A 15,618-nucleotide genomic window follows, 5' to 3' on the forward strand; every position below is an offset into this window, starting at 1 on the left:
GTTCCCACTCCTTTTCCTTTGTCTCATAAAGATCAGCATGATAGAATTTTTAAGGAAGAACTGTTGTCAGAAATGAAAAAATTGTGAGGCAATTCTTTACAAAAACTGATTACAGTTTGTCTTTGCTAATCTCTCATTTGAGTTCTGCTTGTAGACATGTAAAATTTTGAGTGAGAGTTCTGGATTTTAAATCTCTTTGTCACTGACTGGAAATGGAGGTTTTAGGCTATAAAAGGTCAAAGATGACACTGCCCAGAGAAGCCCATGGGATGGGATCCCTGTTAGCTATTCAGCATCATTATATTCAGGAGGTTAAGTGGTTTTCAAATTGGCATTCAAATGGGAAATGAACTCCAGGATGCAGGCTTTCTAGAAAACACCACGTGGACAGACTATGGAATCTACAGGAAGTTCACTTTGCCATCAGCATTTAACCCAGGGTAGGTTACAGAAAAAAAATGAGCAAAGATGTCACAGTAGTGTCTCTGAGGCTTTCTGCCTTATAGTTTTCAGGAGATATACAGGAAGACTCCCTTTTTGGAGAACTTATCCATTAACCTAAATTTTAGAATCTACATATTGAAAATCGTGTATCATTGCCTCAAATCCTGTTACTTAAAATGTTTGAAACATTAAAATGGATAACAATTTGGTAAGATCCTTTCTCTGTTTCATTTCATAGGGAGCTAGATTCTAACTTTCCTTATTAAAGACAGGAGTGTTATTTTCAGAGAATGAATCACTGAGTTTCAAGGGATTTTAGGCTGTCTAGCTGACTCAGTAACCATAGATATATTGGGTCTGTCTTCAAACTGCATCAGATTGTGGACCAGTGAAGCAAAAAGCAAATACAGAGTTCCTTCTTGATTTTCACTCAGGTGGAAAGAAGAGGGTAAATAGGAAAAATCCAGGAAGTATAAAACACCAAGAAAAACACAAGGAATCTTCCTTACCTTTAGTTTTCAGAATTCATAGCATTCCTCCAGCACTCAAAATCAATGTCTAATTCATTCATTAAAATACAAATGCATTCCTCAGCAAAAAGGTATTTAGTGAATACTAAGCAACATTTGTGATATCAACTTCTAATTTAACACAGCAAATTAGACACCTGACTTTATCATTAACCTTTTCTAAAACAGTAAAATGATAGTAAAGGTATAGAAAAATATACCCACCCCAACATACAGATACAAAGAATGAAAAGAATTAGTGGAAGAGAGAAAGATGTAAGGTGTCTAAATGAGTGGTATTTGGCTTAATAGAGAGGAGAAAACTGAAGTCTCAGGGCCTACAGAAGAGAGCTTAGATAAAAAGCAAGTCTATTCATTCTAAATCCAAACATCAACGTCTGTATGGAGAGAAAGAGTAAGAGAGACAGAAAGGGGCAGAAACTCATTAGAAGATTAATGTACAAAGTCCAACATATGACCAAGAGAAATTCCCAAAAAATGGCAAGAAGTAGAAACCATTCCAAGTATTTTAAACAGGACAAAATTTAATACAGTGCATGGTGTACTTACAGAATCATTAGAAGGGATAAAGGGGCAGGTTCTAAGAGGAATATCTTGAAATGGCACCTCTAAATTATAGAACTGGCCAGCCTGGGCCAGGATCCCTGAGAGCGCCAAGGAAGTTACAATGGCTGAGGTCTGGAGCCATGGCTACAGCTGCACCAACCTTTGAACATCAGAAAGCTGAAAAAAATGGATGCCTAAATGTGCATTCCATTCATTAGGAAGTTAGATTAAAAAATCACCAATATCCCCATTTTCTTAACACTCTGCGAGCTAGAAAATGAACACTGGAGGCTGCTTCTGGAAGAGTCCAATCTTGATAGCCAGTATTAATGGTCAGTTACCAAAGAAAAATGGGATACATCTCAATTCTGGTATTAAAACCTTGGCAAGTGCATCTAATTGGAGGAACCTAATAATTACTCAGAACATTAGTTGCAATGGAAACGTAGGAAATGTGCTTTCTAGCTGGTAGCCATGTGCGCATCTAATTCTCAATTTGTAGGAAAGAAGGGGAGATTAGATTTTGGGAAATAGCTAATTTAGAAAAAATATGAGGTTTGTTTTTATAAAATATTGAGCCAAAGTAGCTCTATGTTCAGGCAGGGCAATATAGGGGATTAAGTAAAAGCACATACTAAAAAGTGAGATTCCCAGACTCCTCCATTTAACTTCTGGAATGCTGGGAGTCAGGTGTAATCCTACAGGCACAATTGGATCATTGTTACTTGGACAAACTGGCCCAAGGGAAAGCACTAAATCTATTAACATTTCAAACTCCCTAATGAACTGATTGAACCACAATCCAATAAGCTCTTGCCACAAACACAAAGCTTTTAATGAGACTTTAATGCCTCAGACTGAAATAGAAAGAGACTTCTAAAGATATCAGTCATATGTTGGATGCCTTTAATAAGAAAGAGAGAAACAAACAAAAAAACCAACAACCAATAAATGAACATTTGGAGGAAAGTGACAATTCATAGAAAAGAAAACTTCTAAAAAGACTATTAATATTCTAATAGCTATAAGAGTAATTTTGTAAAACAACATGGCACAATTTAAAAAATCATCTTGAAATCAATTTGCAGGTATAAGTATTTAAGATCTCTTTAAAAGGAGGAAGGGGAAGAGGAGGAAGTAGGAATAAGTTCTTGGAAATTAAAAATATGATATCCAAGTTTTAAAAATTCTGTATAAGAATTAGGAGGTAAAGTTGGAGGAAATCTTTCAGAAAATAGAATAAGAAGGAAAAGAATAAGTCAGAGAGAAAGGAAAACAAACTGGAAGATGAACTCACAAATTCTAATATCTGACTAGATAAAATCCAAAGAATGGAGACATATAGAACAAAGCATAAGAAATTGTGAAAGAAAGAACACAAAAATATTTCCCAGAACCAAAAGTTCCATTAGTGGTCATTTTAATGCACAAAAAGATGCACATCATTAATTTTCACAGCACCAGAAGTAGACACATGATGAGAGTGACAAATGAGCTAGGAGAAAATTCATACCCACTAGATTAGGAAGCAGAATAGCAAAGTACTGAGAAGAAAATTTTCCAAACAGAATTTTCATACCTAATCAAACCATCAGTCAAGTTGAAAGGAGAGAGAACACAGGTATTTCAGACAGATATTAAGAGCAAGTCTTTAAAAGGTCACTGTCTATATATTCTTTCTGACCATCAGCTCTGAAGGATGCACCATTTCCATTGCTTCTTGCCTGACCTTAAAGCATCTCTTGGTAGCCAGTAGCATGCACATTACTAAGATATTTCCAGTTTAAAAATAGAGAGTTTCCAGTGTCTCATGAAGATTTCATTTTAGTGGGCTGCATGTGCCAGCAGGCCAGTGGTGGAAGATTTTTCATTTCAACAGGGTTAGTTCTGCACATGGGGTCAAACCAGTTAATAAAATATAATCACTTTATGGAAATACATTTTCATTAAAAAATCATAATTTCTCCTTCTTTCCACCTCTGTCCTCTTCTCCATAGCTATTATGATCAGATGTAGGAAAGCATTGATTGGTTCAGCACCTAGTTCATGAAAGGCGTTACTAGCTACTTGTTGGCTGACTGACTGAATGAATGATTCTAGGTATGAGAGTGAAGTCTGGCTCATTAGCTGCATGACTGGTTACCTTCCCTAATCCTATATTCTATAGGAAATGCATGTGGCAGGCGGCCATAAAGTCTTCCAAAATTAACAATTGAGTCAAACTGGAGAAAAGTGTATAATAGAACCAAAGACCAAGTTTGTGCCTCAGCCTTATAGATTATCAAGCTAGACTTTATAAGTGCCATTTGAAGTGGGATTTGGAAAAGCCATGCCTGAAATATCATTACAATTGCATCATTTTTCTTAAACCTGGAATCTCATGTTAAAATGTAAATGGCAACAAGGTCATCTGTACCTCAACATGATTAAGTTTCAGGTCCTTTTCAAGGGAGAACTTAGGATAGAGCACAACCTATGTGGAAGTGTGTACGCACAGGAGACAAGTGAGTCAGAGAGCAGCTTCATCCCCACAGTGGTGAACGGGCTGCCCTGTCACACTTCATGGTGACAAGTGTCCTATACATGCTTACAGGCCATCATTGGTCCTAGGCAGCAGCAGCTTTTCATCTTGAAAATCAGTATGCAGTGTAAATGCTAAAAGAACTTTTGGAGAAGAGAAAGGGGGAGAGGAACTAGTAGAAAGGAGGGAGAAAGGAAGAGAAAGGAGGCAGGTAAACTAGGATTTGGGTGGCTTCCAAATACCTATTAAATATGTTGCCCAAACTCCCTGGTTGTATATCAGCTACTGGGGGATTACAGCTGGGGATTAATTTAGATTTATGTGGGATCTAAGCTTCCATATCAGTCCTGACGGGGAAGAAATGGATTGTTAGGCAGAGTCTTAGAGCCAGCCCAGGGACTTGAACTTAATAAAGCATTTCATAGGATCAGAGGTTCTAGGGTGATCCGGGTCTAAATTCCTAATCCCTATACGCACATTTGATCATTTATTCAGCACCATGACTGCATCGCCAGGCATGCTGTGTTAAACATTTCCCCTGACCTCCTCCACAGACCCCCCAGTAACTCACTCAGGTTGTCCTATGGGAAGTCCACTGTTCAGATATCATAGGAACAAGGGGGCCTAGGAGTCCCAGATATCATAGGAACTCGAATCAATTTATCCTTAGGTGTTCTAATTTTTATTGTTGAAATCATTTACTGATAGCAACATGTTTACTCAGAAAAGAATAACACTGCATAAAATCTGTTGCCTCTGTGATTTTTAGCCAAGCATACATGAGATTTGTTTAAAATGTCAACATCAATTCATTGTCAATAGTTTCCTTCCAGCCAAAATGCAATGAATTATTTAAAAGCCCTGGCATCCAAAGCAGCTGGTGCCACCTTCTTTTAGTCATTTACAAGCATTTTCATAGCTGTAACACCAACTTTATCTTTTGTTGTCAGCAAATCTCAGTTATAGAAAAACCTAAAGATCTTGTTGAGACCCTCAAGAGATAGGCAAAGGGAATGTAGCTCACAGGAAGTCCTATTTGTTGATTATGGGCTTTTAAGAAACTTGCTAGGAAGACTGGGGTTGTGGTCCTATTTTATAGTTCATGGAAATGAACTTGATTGCTTTGCTTCTTCACTGTTTTTTTTTTTTTCAGATTAAGCTTCTTCACTTTTATACTTCATCCACAGTCATCACCTCTCCCTTTACCTGCAGAACTTACTCCTTTAGATTATACCATCTTCTGCCTTATACTGCTAATATTTTTCTATGAGTATTTCTTGTCTTTTTAAATTAACTTATTCTATGCATCTCTGCTTACCATCCTCCATTCAATAATAGCATGTCACAGGCACTCAGCAAATGTTGGTTGATTGATTGACATCATTGATTGACACCCACATTTTGTACATGGATAGCTCTTCTATTTGAGCTAAGCAAAACAACTGTGGAATTCACTGCAAAGTTAACTACTGTTTAGGACTTTTTATATTTTATTTCTGAAGTGATGGATTATATATTATATTAAAGAAAGTTGACATCTGTGTAAACAAGACAAACAGTACTGACCTCAATTCTGATTGCCATTAACCCCCCATCTAAATCTGAGTTTGGTTTTTTGGTGGTGAAAAGCTATCTCTGTGTAGTCTGTATTATTTACAATAAGTCTAGCTTTACTAACAGAGTTAACAGAACTGGATTCCAGTGCCATCACTATCTTGCTGCTGCCATGAACAAATCACTAACTTATTCTGGTGTGGCTGCACTTTCTCCCTCTGTAAAATTTTCAGGGTAATAGATGTTTTAGTTTTTGCAAAGGGTTATATTTTATCTGAATTTCTGAATTAAATAAAGTTTTTGAAAGAATTTTGAAGTGTTAAAATGAGTCTTACTTCTTTACATCTCAAATATTCTTTTTTTAAAGGAATAATCGATTAAAACTATTTTATTTTTTCCTTTTGAAAGCCAAATGCTACAACTCTGTGATTCCTAAAAGTCAATATAGACTGCTTATATTGTATGAATTCTCAATACTGCTGTTATTGTTTTCAGATGTATTTTATCCATTAAGAATGTTTAGACAGGAATATTTTTTTCCTTCTTAGCATCAGTACTTTTGCAATGTAATGTTGGGTGATCACTTTCACACATTCTTTGTTCTTGCATTCATAATCTTTTTTGGCATTGCTCTCTTTCTCTTAAAACTTTTCTCTCCCCTCCGGGCTCATGAATAAAGCATTGCCCCTGTTTATTCTATTCTGTTTGCTCCTCTCCTCTTCTTCTATGCTCTTCACCTTCTACGTCTACTTTCCCTGTCACCTCTATGCAAAGAGATTTCATATCTGAGTCTTTGGCCCCAAACTCACTCCTCAGTTCACAACCAAACTTGAGTTGGAGATGTGGCTCACCATTCCTGTGTAACTTGGAGATGCTAACAATAACCCTCCTTAGGCAGATGGGATTTGGGGTGGGAGGCAGGGAAGAAAGCATGATGCCTTTCGCTTCCCAGTGCCTTCCAAGCAAAGTTGAAACTCCTTGCTTTGACCTACCTAACCTGCCCTAACTTGTTCTTGCCTCTCTCTCTAAGGGCATCAAATGGTTGGTAACTTGCTAATCCTATTCACAATTCCCTTGTTTCTAATTCTTCTTAAAATAAAATCCATGATGGCTCTGTGATCCTTCTACTGCATTTATTTTTTTATTTTTCTGGACTTCTGTAGCTTCTAATTTCTACCTTTTGTATGGCATATAGCCGATTCTTCTTTATAATACTATTTATCTGTTCTTATTTTCTGTTGCTTTTTTATTCCCTTTCCTACTTGACAAAACTGAGCTTCTTAGACTGTTGTACTTATAAATATATTCACAAGGGTGTCTAGGTGGTTTTTCCTGGACAATAAGTGGCAGTCTATAAAGAATGATTGAATTAAATTGAATTCTCCAGCCACATTTTTAGGTATGGGTATCAAACCTTTCGTGGAACTTGACAAGATTGAAAAATAAATCTCCTCTAGTGTTAGTTTGCTGGGAAAGAATCTTTAAGTATGACTAAAGAGAAGAATTAAGGGTTTGATCAATAAATGCTAGTGAGTATAAAATACAGCTAGAAATCAGTAAACGGATATCACCAACACTTCGATTTATGAATGTTCTATGAAGCTAATCTTTGATTTTTGTGTTTGACATATAGGTCACCCATTTAAAGTCATGGAGCATATACAAAACATAAAATAATTGCTCTAGAATTTGGGCAGATCTTAAAAACTGATAGGGTAAATCTTGCATTTTTGAATACATACCAATATTACACCGTTTCTTTACCCCTTTTATTTAGAGAAAAAAAAATCAAACTTGAGCAAATATTTTTACATGGTGCTTAAAATTATTATTTTAACATGAAGGAATTTTTCCTGTGAAGTAACATTTCCTAGCATTAAACAAGGAAATGTGGGCATTAACGTGAGTTCTCTGTTACAGAGGCTTCCTGAGTCTTTAAAATTTCTGTCCATTTATTTGCATTTCCCCTGTTGATTCACATTGTCTGTTTTTCCTTCTTAGATTATTAAAACGAGAAGAAAGTTTCACCTTCGTTCCACGGTCCCGTGAAGAACTTCCAGACAACTTCCCAAAGGAAATCCCTGGGATCTGCTACTTCCTGGAGCTAAGGACCGGTCCAAAGCAGCCAAAGCCCTCTCTGTCTTCATCAAGGATAAAAAAGGTTTCCTACAACATCGGCACCATGTTCCTCCGGGAGACAAGCCTCTGAGACCTGCTGCAGATCAAAGACTCCTCCAAAAAGCACAAGCCCCAAACAGGGGTCACAACAGGAGAGTGGAAAGAGATTGTCTCTCTTTTTCTGCTTTGAGAGCAAGCAGCTGAATTTCTGTGTTCTGTCAGGCAATAATCCTACAAAAAAATTTTTAAAAGGTGGGTGATGACTGTAACTTAAAAAAAACTGAGGGCAGGGGAAAAATAATGTGTCCATCCATATTAGTGTTTTTAAGTCATATATTTTTTAATTACAAGTATGGGCCCCTTTTCAAAACTGAGCTAATTAACAGATTCCGTGGCTTTTTTTGCTTGACACACATACAGGTATCTTTCCCTATATATTTGTATCACATTTGAGAGCCAGTTTTGATTATATATTCCTATATTTAGCGAGTTGGTAGGTAAGGAATATTTTCTTTTTTTTTTTTTTTTTCTGAACAGACTTTTCATACATAGATCATGGCAGTGTGGTAAACTTCCCAGCATAAAGGATCATAACTCAGCAAATTATTTTAGGGGTATTACACCTATTTTTATACATAACTCTTCTTCTGGATAATTCCGTTTCACACAACATTAGATTTTCAGAGTCTGTTACTGTATAGTTGGTATATTATGTAATTCTACCTATTATCTTATTTAGACAGATTGTTGCTTAAACTGAAAATATATATATAGCCAAGGATTTCAGATATCAAGAAAGGATTGTATGTCTCCTTACTATATCTTTTAAATTTAATTAATGACTCATGGGATCCAAAGGAAATGCAATTTCCTCGTAGCAGATATATCTGTAAACAAGATTAAGGAAAGGTCTTTTTGCCATCTTCTGACAGTGCATCAAAGTGCCAAGCTTTGCTACATTGGGCCCTTTTCAATTTAGCACTTTTAAACATGGTGTTCCCAACATACTAATTGCATTAAAAAAAAGAGTATCCCAATAAATGACATGTTAATATCACCACCCTTTCCCAAGGGTAAACTGTCACTCTTGGAAGCAAGTTCCAGTATAATGGCATTAGGGAGAAAAAGGTATCACATTTTGCCAAGAATGTTGTTTCTTCTTGTATAACACAGTTGCAGAACTGTGAGGTTTTACGAACTATTCTTCTACAGTTTCAGTGATGTGGCTTTTAAATTCAGTGAATCATCTTCACGAAAGCTGAAGTAGTTCTAAACATCAGACCTAATAATCTATCATCATATGTTCTGATAAAATTAATCAATGCTGCATGGAAGTATTACTAGAGACTTACCCTGAAATTAAGAGCACAGGGTATCCAGAGTCTCCATATTTTGGACCACATGTAAAACCTAAGTTTCTGTTGAAGTTAGTGAGCTGGAAGCATCTGTTTCCTTGAAACCCTGGAGTGGCCATTTTCTTACTCCAGTAAGTATACTCATTGGTAGCTAATGTCTACTGAATGCAGTATATTTCTTTTACTGGTCAGGGATTTTGGCTGCATTTTTAGATATGAGGACACTAGCGCAGCACTCTTCAAGTGGAGAAGACATACCGTAGCCTCTGAGCTCCCCAAACCTTGCTTTACCCCCTTCTTCCCTGGGCCTACGTCTGTTTTTATGACACAGAGAAGAGGGGACCTGGGCACTTATGGGAGGCTACTCCCATGGGAGTAATTACAAAGGAATCTCTTCAGGGGAATGGGAGACTGGCCCACTTCCTTCATGGTAGGAAGTGGTTCCAGCCAGAGTGCATGGAGCAGCCTGGGGGTACATCAGACCTTATGTAGAGATTAGGAGAGGCCTTAGGTATGCTGGTAGGCTCCTTATCGCATGGGGACAGAACCAAGCTCCTTAAAGTCATTTATTCTTATTCTGATCAGTAAATTAGAGATTATAATATATTAACTCAAACAACATTTTGGTGATAAACAATATGTGTCACAACCATAGGCTGAAAGAGATTCCCAGAAATCATCCAATCTATTTCTCTGCTTTCTTGTAAGAATCTAAGTGACTGTTCTAAGCATATGGTTATTCTCTTTCTACTTAAGAATTATCTATGGGAAGTATATTTTAAAACCATCCTTGGAAATCTCCATTATCCAGCAAGTCGTAATAGGGTCTCAGAGAAGCATTGTATATTGTGCATAGTCTCAGTTCGTCACTAGTCCTTTATTAGTGTATATGATTTTACTTAAAGAAGTAGCTATTCATGCTGTCACAAAGGTCACATTTAAGAATATACCAGAGATCTATCATATATCACATTTATTATTTTTCGTACAGATAATCTACATGTAGCTGTTAAAGCTGCACCCTGAGGCAGTATTCTAACTCGTTGCCATTTTGCCTGCTTACTACAGTCAATTATTATAGTGACACTATTGCAATATGTATTTTTTAGGTACTGTATAAAATGTTTGTTCATTCTAGCCTTAGTCATAGAATTTAGAAACTGTAAAAAAGCATTATATTTTCATTTCAAGGCAGGTTATCCTACACAACCAGTCCACATATCCTTCATTAGGAATTGCGACTAACAATGAGGTGCCTTTGATGTTTCATTTGACTGATATCAAAACACTATTCTCCAGATAAATTATTACAAACATCACGCATGCTAGTATGGCAGACGAGAAGGAATTTGATGGATGTTTCCTTAGAAATAAGTGATATTAAATGGGGGAAATTGATTTAACCCACTCAAAAGGAATATGCTCAAATTTAATGACTCCATTAATTCCCTGTTTTAATATTCTCTCAAGTAGCTAATTTGGAGAAGCCACTTTAAAACCAGCCATTGGTACCAATGCATCACATTGGCGTCAATGTCGTTTTGATGGAGAGAATGTCATTATTTGCAAGCACATCAGTTATCTAACAAAATCAGAATCCATCAATAAGTACTCATAACATATAGCCCAGTACCTCCTGTGTGAACCTTAAGAAATAGGTAACATTGGGCATAATAAAAAGAATACTACTCAGTGCCTCAAGAACGCATTTTCTTAAGTCTCACAGCTGTGGGCTATGGTATAGAGAAGGGAAAGAAGAAATAGCTTCTAAGAGATAGGGAACCCAACTGTCTAAAATCTGTCTCTATATTCAACTCTTATTTTACATCTTAAATTATTTTGCTTTCTCTTTTAGTACCTGATTATGTTTCTAATCCATTGAGCTTGACCTATTGTGACTCTGAGGCAGGTACTAATGGCTGAGGCTTGAGACTGGGTCTGGAATGCTAATGCTGACTCTGAGGATCTCACTTTCTCCTCTTGCCCGGGGTGATGGTATTGGTAACATGGTGTTTTATTGTGAAAGTGTTTGCCTCTCTAGGAGAAAACAAAGCAAGGTAGAAAAGAACTGTAACACCTTCAACAAAACCTCCTTCACAAATATGGCCAGGCTTTTAATTTTATAAACTACTCTTAAAAGTTCCAGTGATAAGGCAAAAATAAATTGACCAAAAGGCAAAGCCACAGAGGATTTGGAAAACCATCATGCTCTGTGTTTGTCCAGAATCATAGTGCTCCTGATTGAGATAATGCATGTGAAGCTGTAAGGTCCCAAGAGAGAACTCAAGATCATGACCATCATTAAATATAATTCCTGGGAACTCAGGTTCCTGAATGGCTGAGAGCAGAGGTTGTAGATGACTAGGGCAGAAATAGAAACTTCCATCCTTTGGCTTCTGTCTCGTTAGGTGCTTTGAGCACTACTTCCCTTGTACCCACACTGTCACTATAAACCTGGCCCCATCTAACTCTGGCATAGCCACAGAAACAGTTGCTGATGCCTGGTTTGGGCACACAGGAAGACCCACACAATACCACAGAAGAGTACCAGCACTCTTCTGAAGTGAAACCTTCCCTGGTGTGTGCTGGGACATTGCTTACATCTGCAGCTTCTCCCTACTCACTTCAAAATACCGATTGCAGGCACTTCATATAACTTCACTGAATGTTTCTTTGAAATTATATGCGACTCTGGATAAGTTTTCGGTGGCATCTGATACTTTTCAGCCAACAATATTAGAAACTTGAATCCAAGAACCAAGTCCCCTATTGTAACATGGTCATTTCTATTAGATTGTAGACCTTCAACTAAAAAAAGTGTGTCATTCTAGAGGCTTCTGTAAACATATCTTAAAATACAGCCTGAAAAACATGACCCATCAGACTTATTATTGTTCAACATACTTTGAACTCAGTGTTCTTTTTTTCTGGGCAGATCTTGACATGAATATACCTAACCCAAAACCATTTGCTTTAACATACCATAAACTGTTAACAGGATCAAATGTGTTTTATTGCTAAGTGAGCAGATGAACCCCAGCTCTGCACTATTTGCAGATTCCTTGTGGTGGTGAATGAAGAGCTGATACTGATATTATATACAGATCTGCATAATCCTATCACAATATATTGAGATAGTGTGCAAAATTCTTTCCTCACACTTGATTCAAATATTTGGAACTGAAGTATTATTTATTGTCCTGCCACCTTTCTGTTTCCTTCCTTCCCTTGTTCCTTCCTTTCATAAAACAGTCATTTACACTTTTATAACACAGCTAGTCTCATGTTGTAAGATAATTTTATGAAGTAATGAATATTCTTGGTTTGTGTATGTGCATGTGTGTGTGTATTATTGCATATAGACCTGATGATTAGAAAAGCGACATTTGTGGAAGGACTGGAAGTTAGAGAAGTCAAGTCTGTGTCTATTTCTAATCTGTTGTGACCAGATCATAGCTTCAGTCAAATGCCTCATTGCCATTCCATCCATGTTAAGAAATAATCTAATCCAATGGTCCAGCTCATCAGTTTAGCTGTATCTGTCTAGCTTCATAAGAATTACCTAGGAAGCTTTTAGAAATATCAATTACTGGGCTTTCCCTCTCAGATTTAAATTCAGTAGGTCACAGGTGGGGCCTAGGAATCTGTATTTAGAAAACCACTATAGGTAATGCTGATATACAGCCAGATTTGGGAACTGAATAGTTGAATACTGAAGAGTATTCAAGTAATATCAATTCTATGAGTAAATACAAGTTGACTGAGGTAGTAATGTATCAGTTCATTTGTAGTTACTTTGAACAGTTATATACTCTGGGCTTTTTACCATTATCTCTTTCACAAGTTTTAATTTTAGCTTTTGTTTCAAGTTTATGGTCTGCTTTTTGAGCATGAATCTTCAAACTTCTTAAAGACAGATGTCAACAGTGATAAGCATGAGGGATGAATATTGCTCACTATAGGGCTATTAGGCATATTTGATACCGTACCATTTTCTTAGTCACTGCAAGAGCAGTGGTCACAATATTTGCCGATCCTCACCACCAAGGTATAAACCATGAACTATCGGACACAAAAGCAAATGGGAAGAGAGAGCCTTACTTCTGAATGCTTTGGTCACTAATTTAATACTTAGTCTCGCTATGTACTTCTTACATTGAATTGTACATTTGTCTAAAAAATGATTTCCTAGCAATATCTTATAGCAAACTTTCAAGCAATAATTTAAGCCATGGTGATGATGCCATTTGTACTTCTGTACACTTCATAGAAGTTCTGGGAAAGCAACTCTTTTTAAGCAATAATATAGCTGGTTTGGACTTTTTAAAAGGTAATCATCATTCTACAATAGAAAAAAATGACTAGCAAATAACTCAGATTTTAAAAACTCTGAGCAAATGACATGCTTAATTTATCTCAGAAATCATTGATTTGCAAGCATGATAATCAGTAGTTAATGAACTTCCAGATAATTTCTAGTGTATAATTTTTTAAATACCTATATGATTTCTGTTCCTCTCAAGAGATTTTTGTACATATGTAATGTTGTCCATATCTTCAGATTTTTGTAGTATTTGATTGTAAGAAATAGTTAAAGATGGATAAGTAAGTAAATGTAATTCATAGGTTGGAAGATTTTGTTGAGAAATGTAGATAGGTCTTGGGAGTTACCTAATTCAAATATTGCTTAAGGTTCTATAGGATTTTAGAAGATAAAAGAAACTGATTACCACTGATAAAAGAAATTTACTCACTGTGTAACTGTGAAAGTTACACCAATATTTAGTTAGAATAATAGTATTTTGGCTTCAGAGTATATTTGACTGAAAGCCCTATATAGTATAACTAATAAATATATGAAAATAAGGTAATCATATTGGAAAAAAACTGCTTTTCTCAACTATTTTGATAATTGCCCTAAACCTTTCATATTTCAGAATGAATAATTCATATTTTAAATTGTTTTGAATCAAATGTGGCACAGTTAGTAATAATCAGCCCTTTAATAGTTAAATGCACCACTCCATCCCATCAATTTATAATAATGTATTAGGATTACAGTTAAAAAGCACTGTTTAAAGTCATGTCACACTGAGCAGTGTCCAAGACCAGATTATTATTTAGCCAAGTCATGTCAGCCCAGCATCCATTCCTAAGCCTCCAAATAGGATTACAACTCCTTTTATTGCCTACTCGGTAAACTGTTCTCTAATCATGAATCTGAACATAACTGGAATGGTAGATGGTTGGTTATGCTAGTATTTTACCTTCCTGTTAAGCATAGTGCAAACTGAAGTTCAGCATCCTCCTGCCCACAATTTGGAACATTCCCAAGTAAAAGTACTGATTTAGTAGAAGAGTTCTTGGCAATTATTCTTTTGTATATGATTGGATATTTATCTTACCTATATATATATATATATATATATATATAATTGGATGCTTAATAAAAAATGCTTCAATTATCAATACATAAATAAACTAACTAACTTGAATCCATTACATTTCACTGAATCTATCTTCCCAGCTAAGCCATATAGTTGCTCATCCATTCTTAATATTAGACTTACATACTGTTGCTTATTATTTCAAAGCCAAGGAGAGAAACTAAATGGAAAGCCTAATAACTCATTTCTAATTCATTTGAAATTTTTAAAATTCATATTTTTAAAATAAAAATCTGTTTATATTCAGCATTCCTCTGTTATCGTCTCACTGTTTGTAGATGGAGGAGAGAACCACTCAATACATTTTTACTGTGGTTTGTTAAATGTTACTAAATGTAAGTGGAACAAGAAAGTATTCATTGGGATAAAAATCAGAAATGTGCAAAACTCCTCCTTTGTACCGCCTCACTTTCTAAAGACAGTTTGTCCCTTTTTGCTGGCTGGCAGTTATACATCCGTCAGACAGATGACAGGGGTGGGGTAAAATGAGCAGGAAATTTATGTGAGGGTGAAAAAGAGAATTTTTTTCTTCAGGAAGAAATAGAGAACCTTAAAGGAAAGGCAGGTTCCATAACAGACACCTCTGGTTTAATGGAAACCAAACAATTTATATAACTACTGGTCACTCATTTCTTTTTGAAAAAAGAAAGAAACACCTTCACAGCCATTTCTTATGAGGCAGCACCAACCTCCCAGCAGCTGCACATTTCAGTAAAACAGGGATTAGAAGCTCACTGAGCCATAAATAGAAGCTCCTTTAAGGTGGCAGATAAAACTAGTCTTAGTTAAAACGATGAAGGTAAATGAAAGTGTCAGAACATCTGGATTAAGGGGGAAAAAAAGTGGCCAAATACCAGCTCTGCCATATGTCACAGGGAAGCCAGCTAAAATTAGCACAAAAGAACAGATTATCACAGTGTGCAAGTAATATTTAAAACTCTTTTTTTCTTTTATAACAGGCCTGGCTGAGCTAATAATGAGAAAAATGCAATTTAGTTTTAGGTTTCCTTTGTTTTCTTTTGGTCCTGAAATTATAGAAACTACATCTTTTCCCTACTTGTGAAATTAAATCACAAGGAGTGGGGAATAGTCTTCATTTTCTA

At 36.1% G+C, this 15,618-nt stretch overlaps 1 protein-coding gene across 4 annotated transcripts in view; it reads left to right on the plus strand.

Moving 5' to 3' along the window:
- Nucleotides 1-8,819, plus strand: part of GUCY1A2 (guanylate cyclase 1 soluble subunit alpha 2) — a 316,485-nt gene extending 307,666 nt beyond the window's left edge. For all 4 annotated transcript variants that reach the window (XM_077113085.1, XM_077113087.1, XM_077113086.1 and 1 more), the window contains one exon: nt 7,597-8,819. In XM_077113085.1, coding sequence (XP_076969200.1) covers nt 7,597-7,804 — 208 coding nt within the window. In that variant the 3' untranslated portion in view covers nt 7,805-8,819. The remainder of the gene's footprint in view (nt 1-7,596) is intronic.
- The last annotated feature ends 6,799 nt before the right edge of the window (nt 8,820-15,618 follow it).

Source organism: Tamandua tetradactyla, chromosome 8, assembly GCF_023851605.1.
Source record: "Tamandua tetradactyla isolate mTamTet1 chromosome 8, mTamTet1.pri, whole genome shotgun sequence".
Classification (NCBI taxonomy): domain Eukaryota; kingdom Metazoa; phylum Chordata; class Mammalia; order Pilosa; family Myrmecophagidae; genus Tamandua; species Tamandua tetradactyla.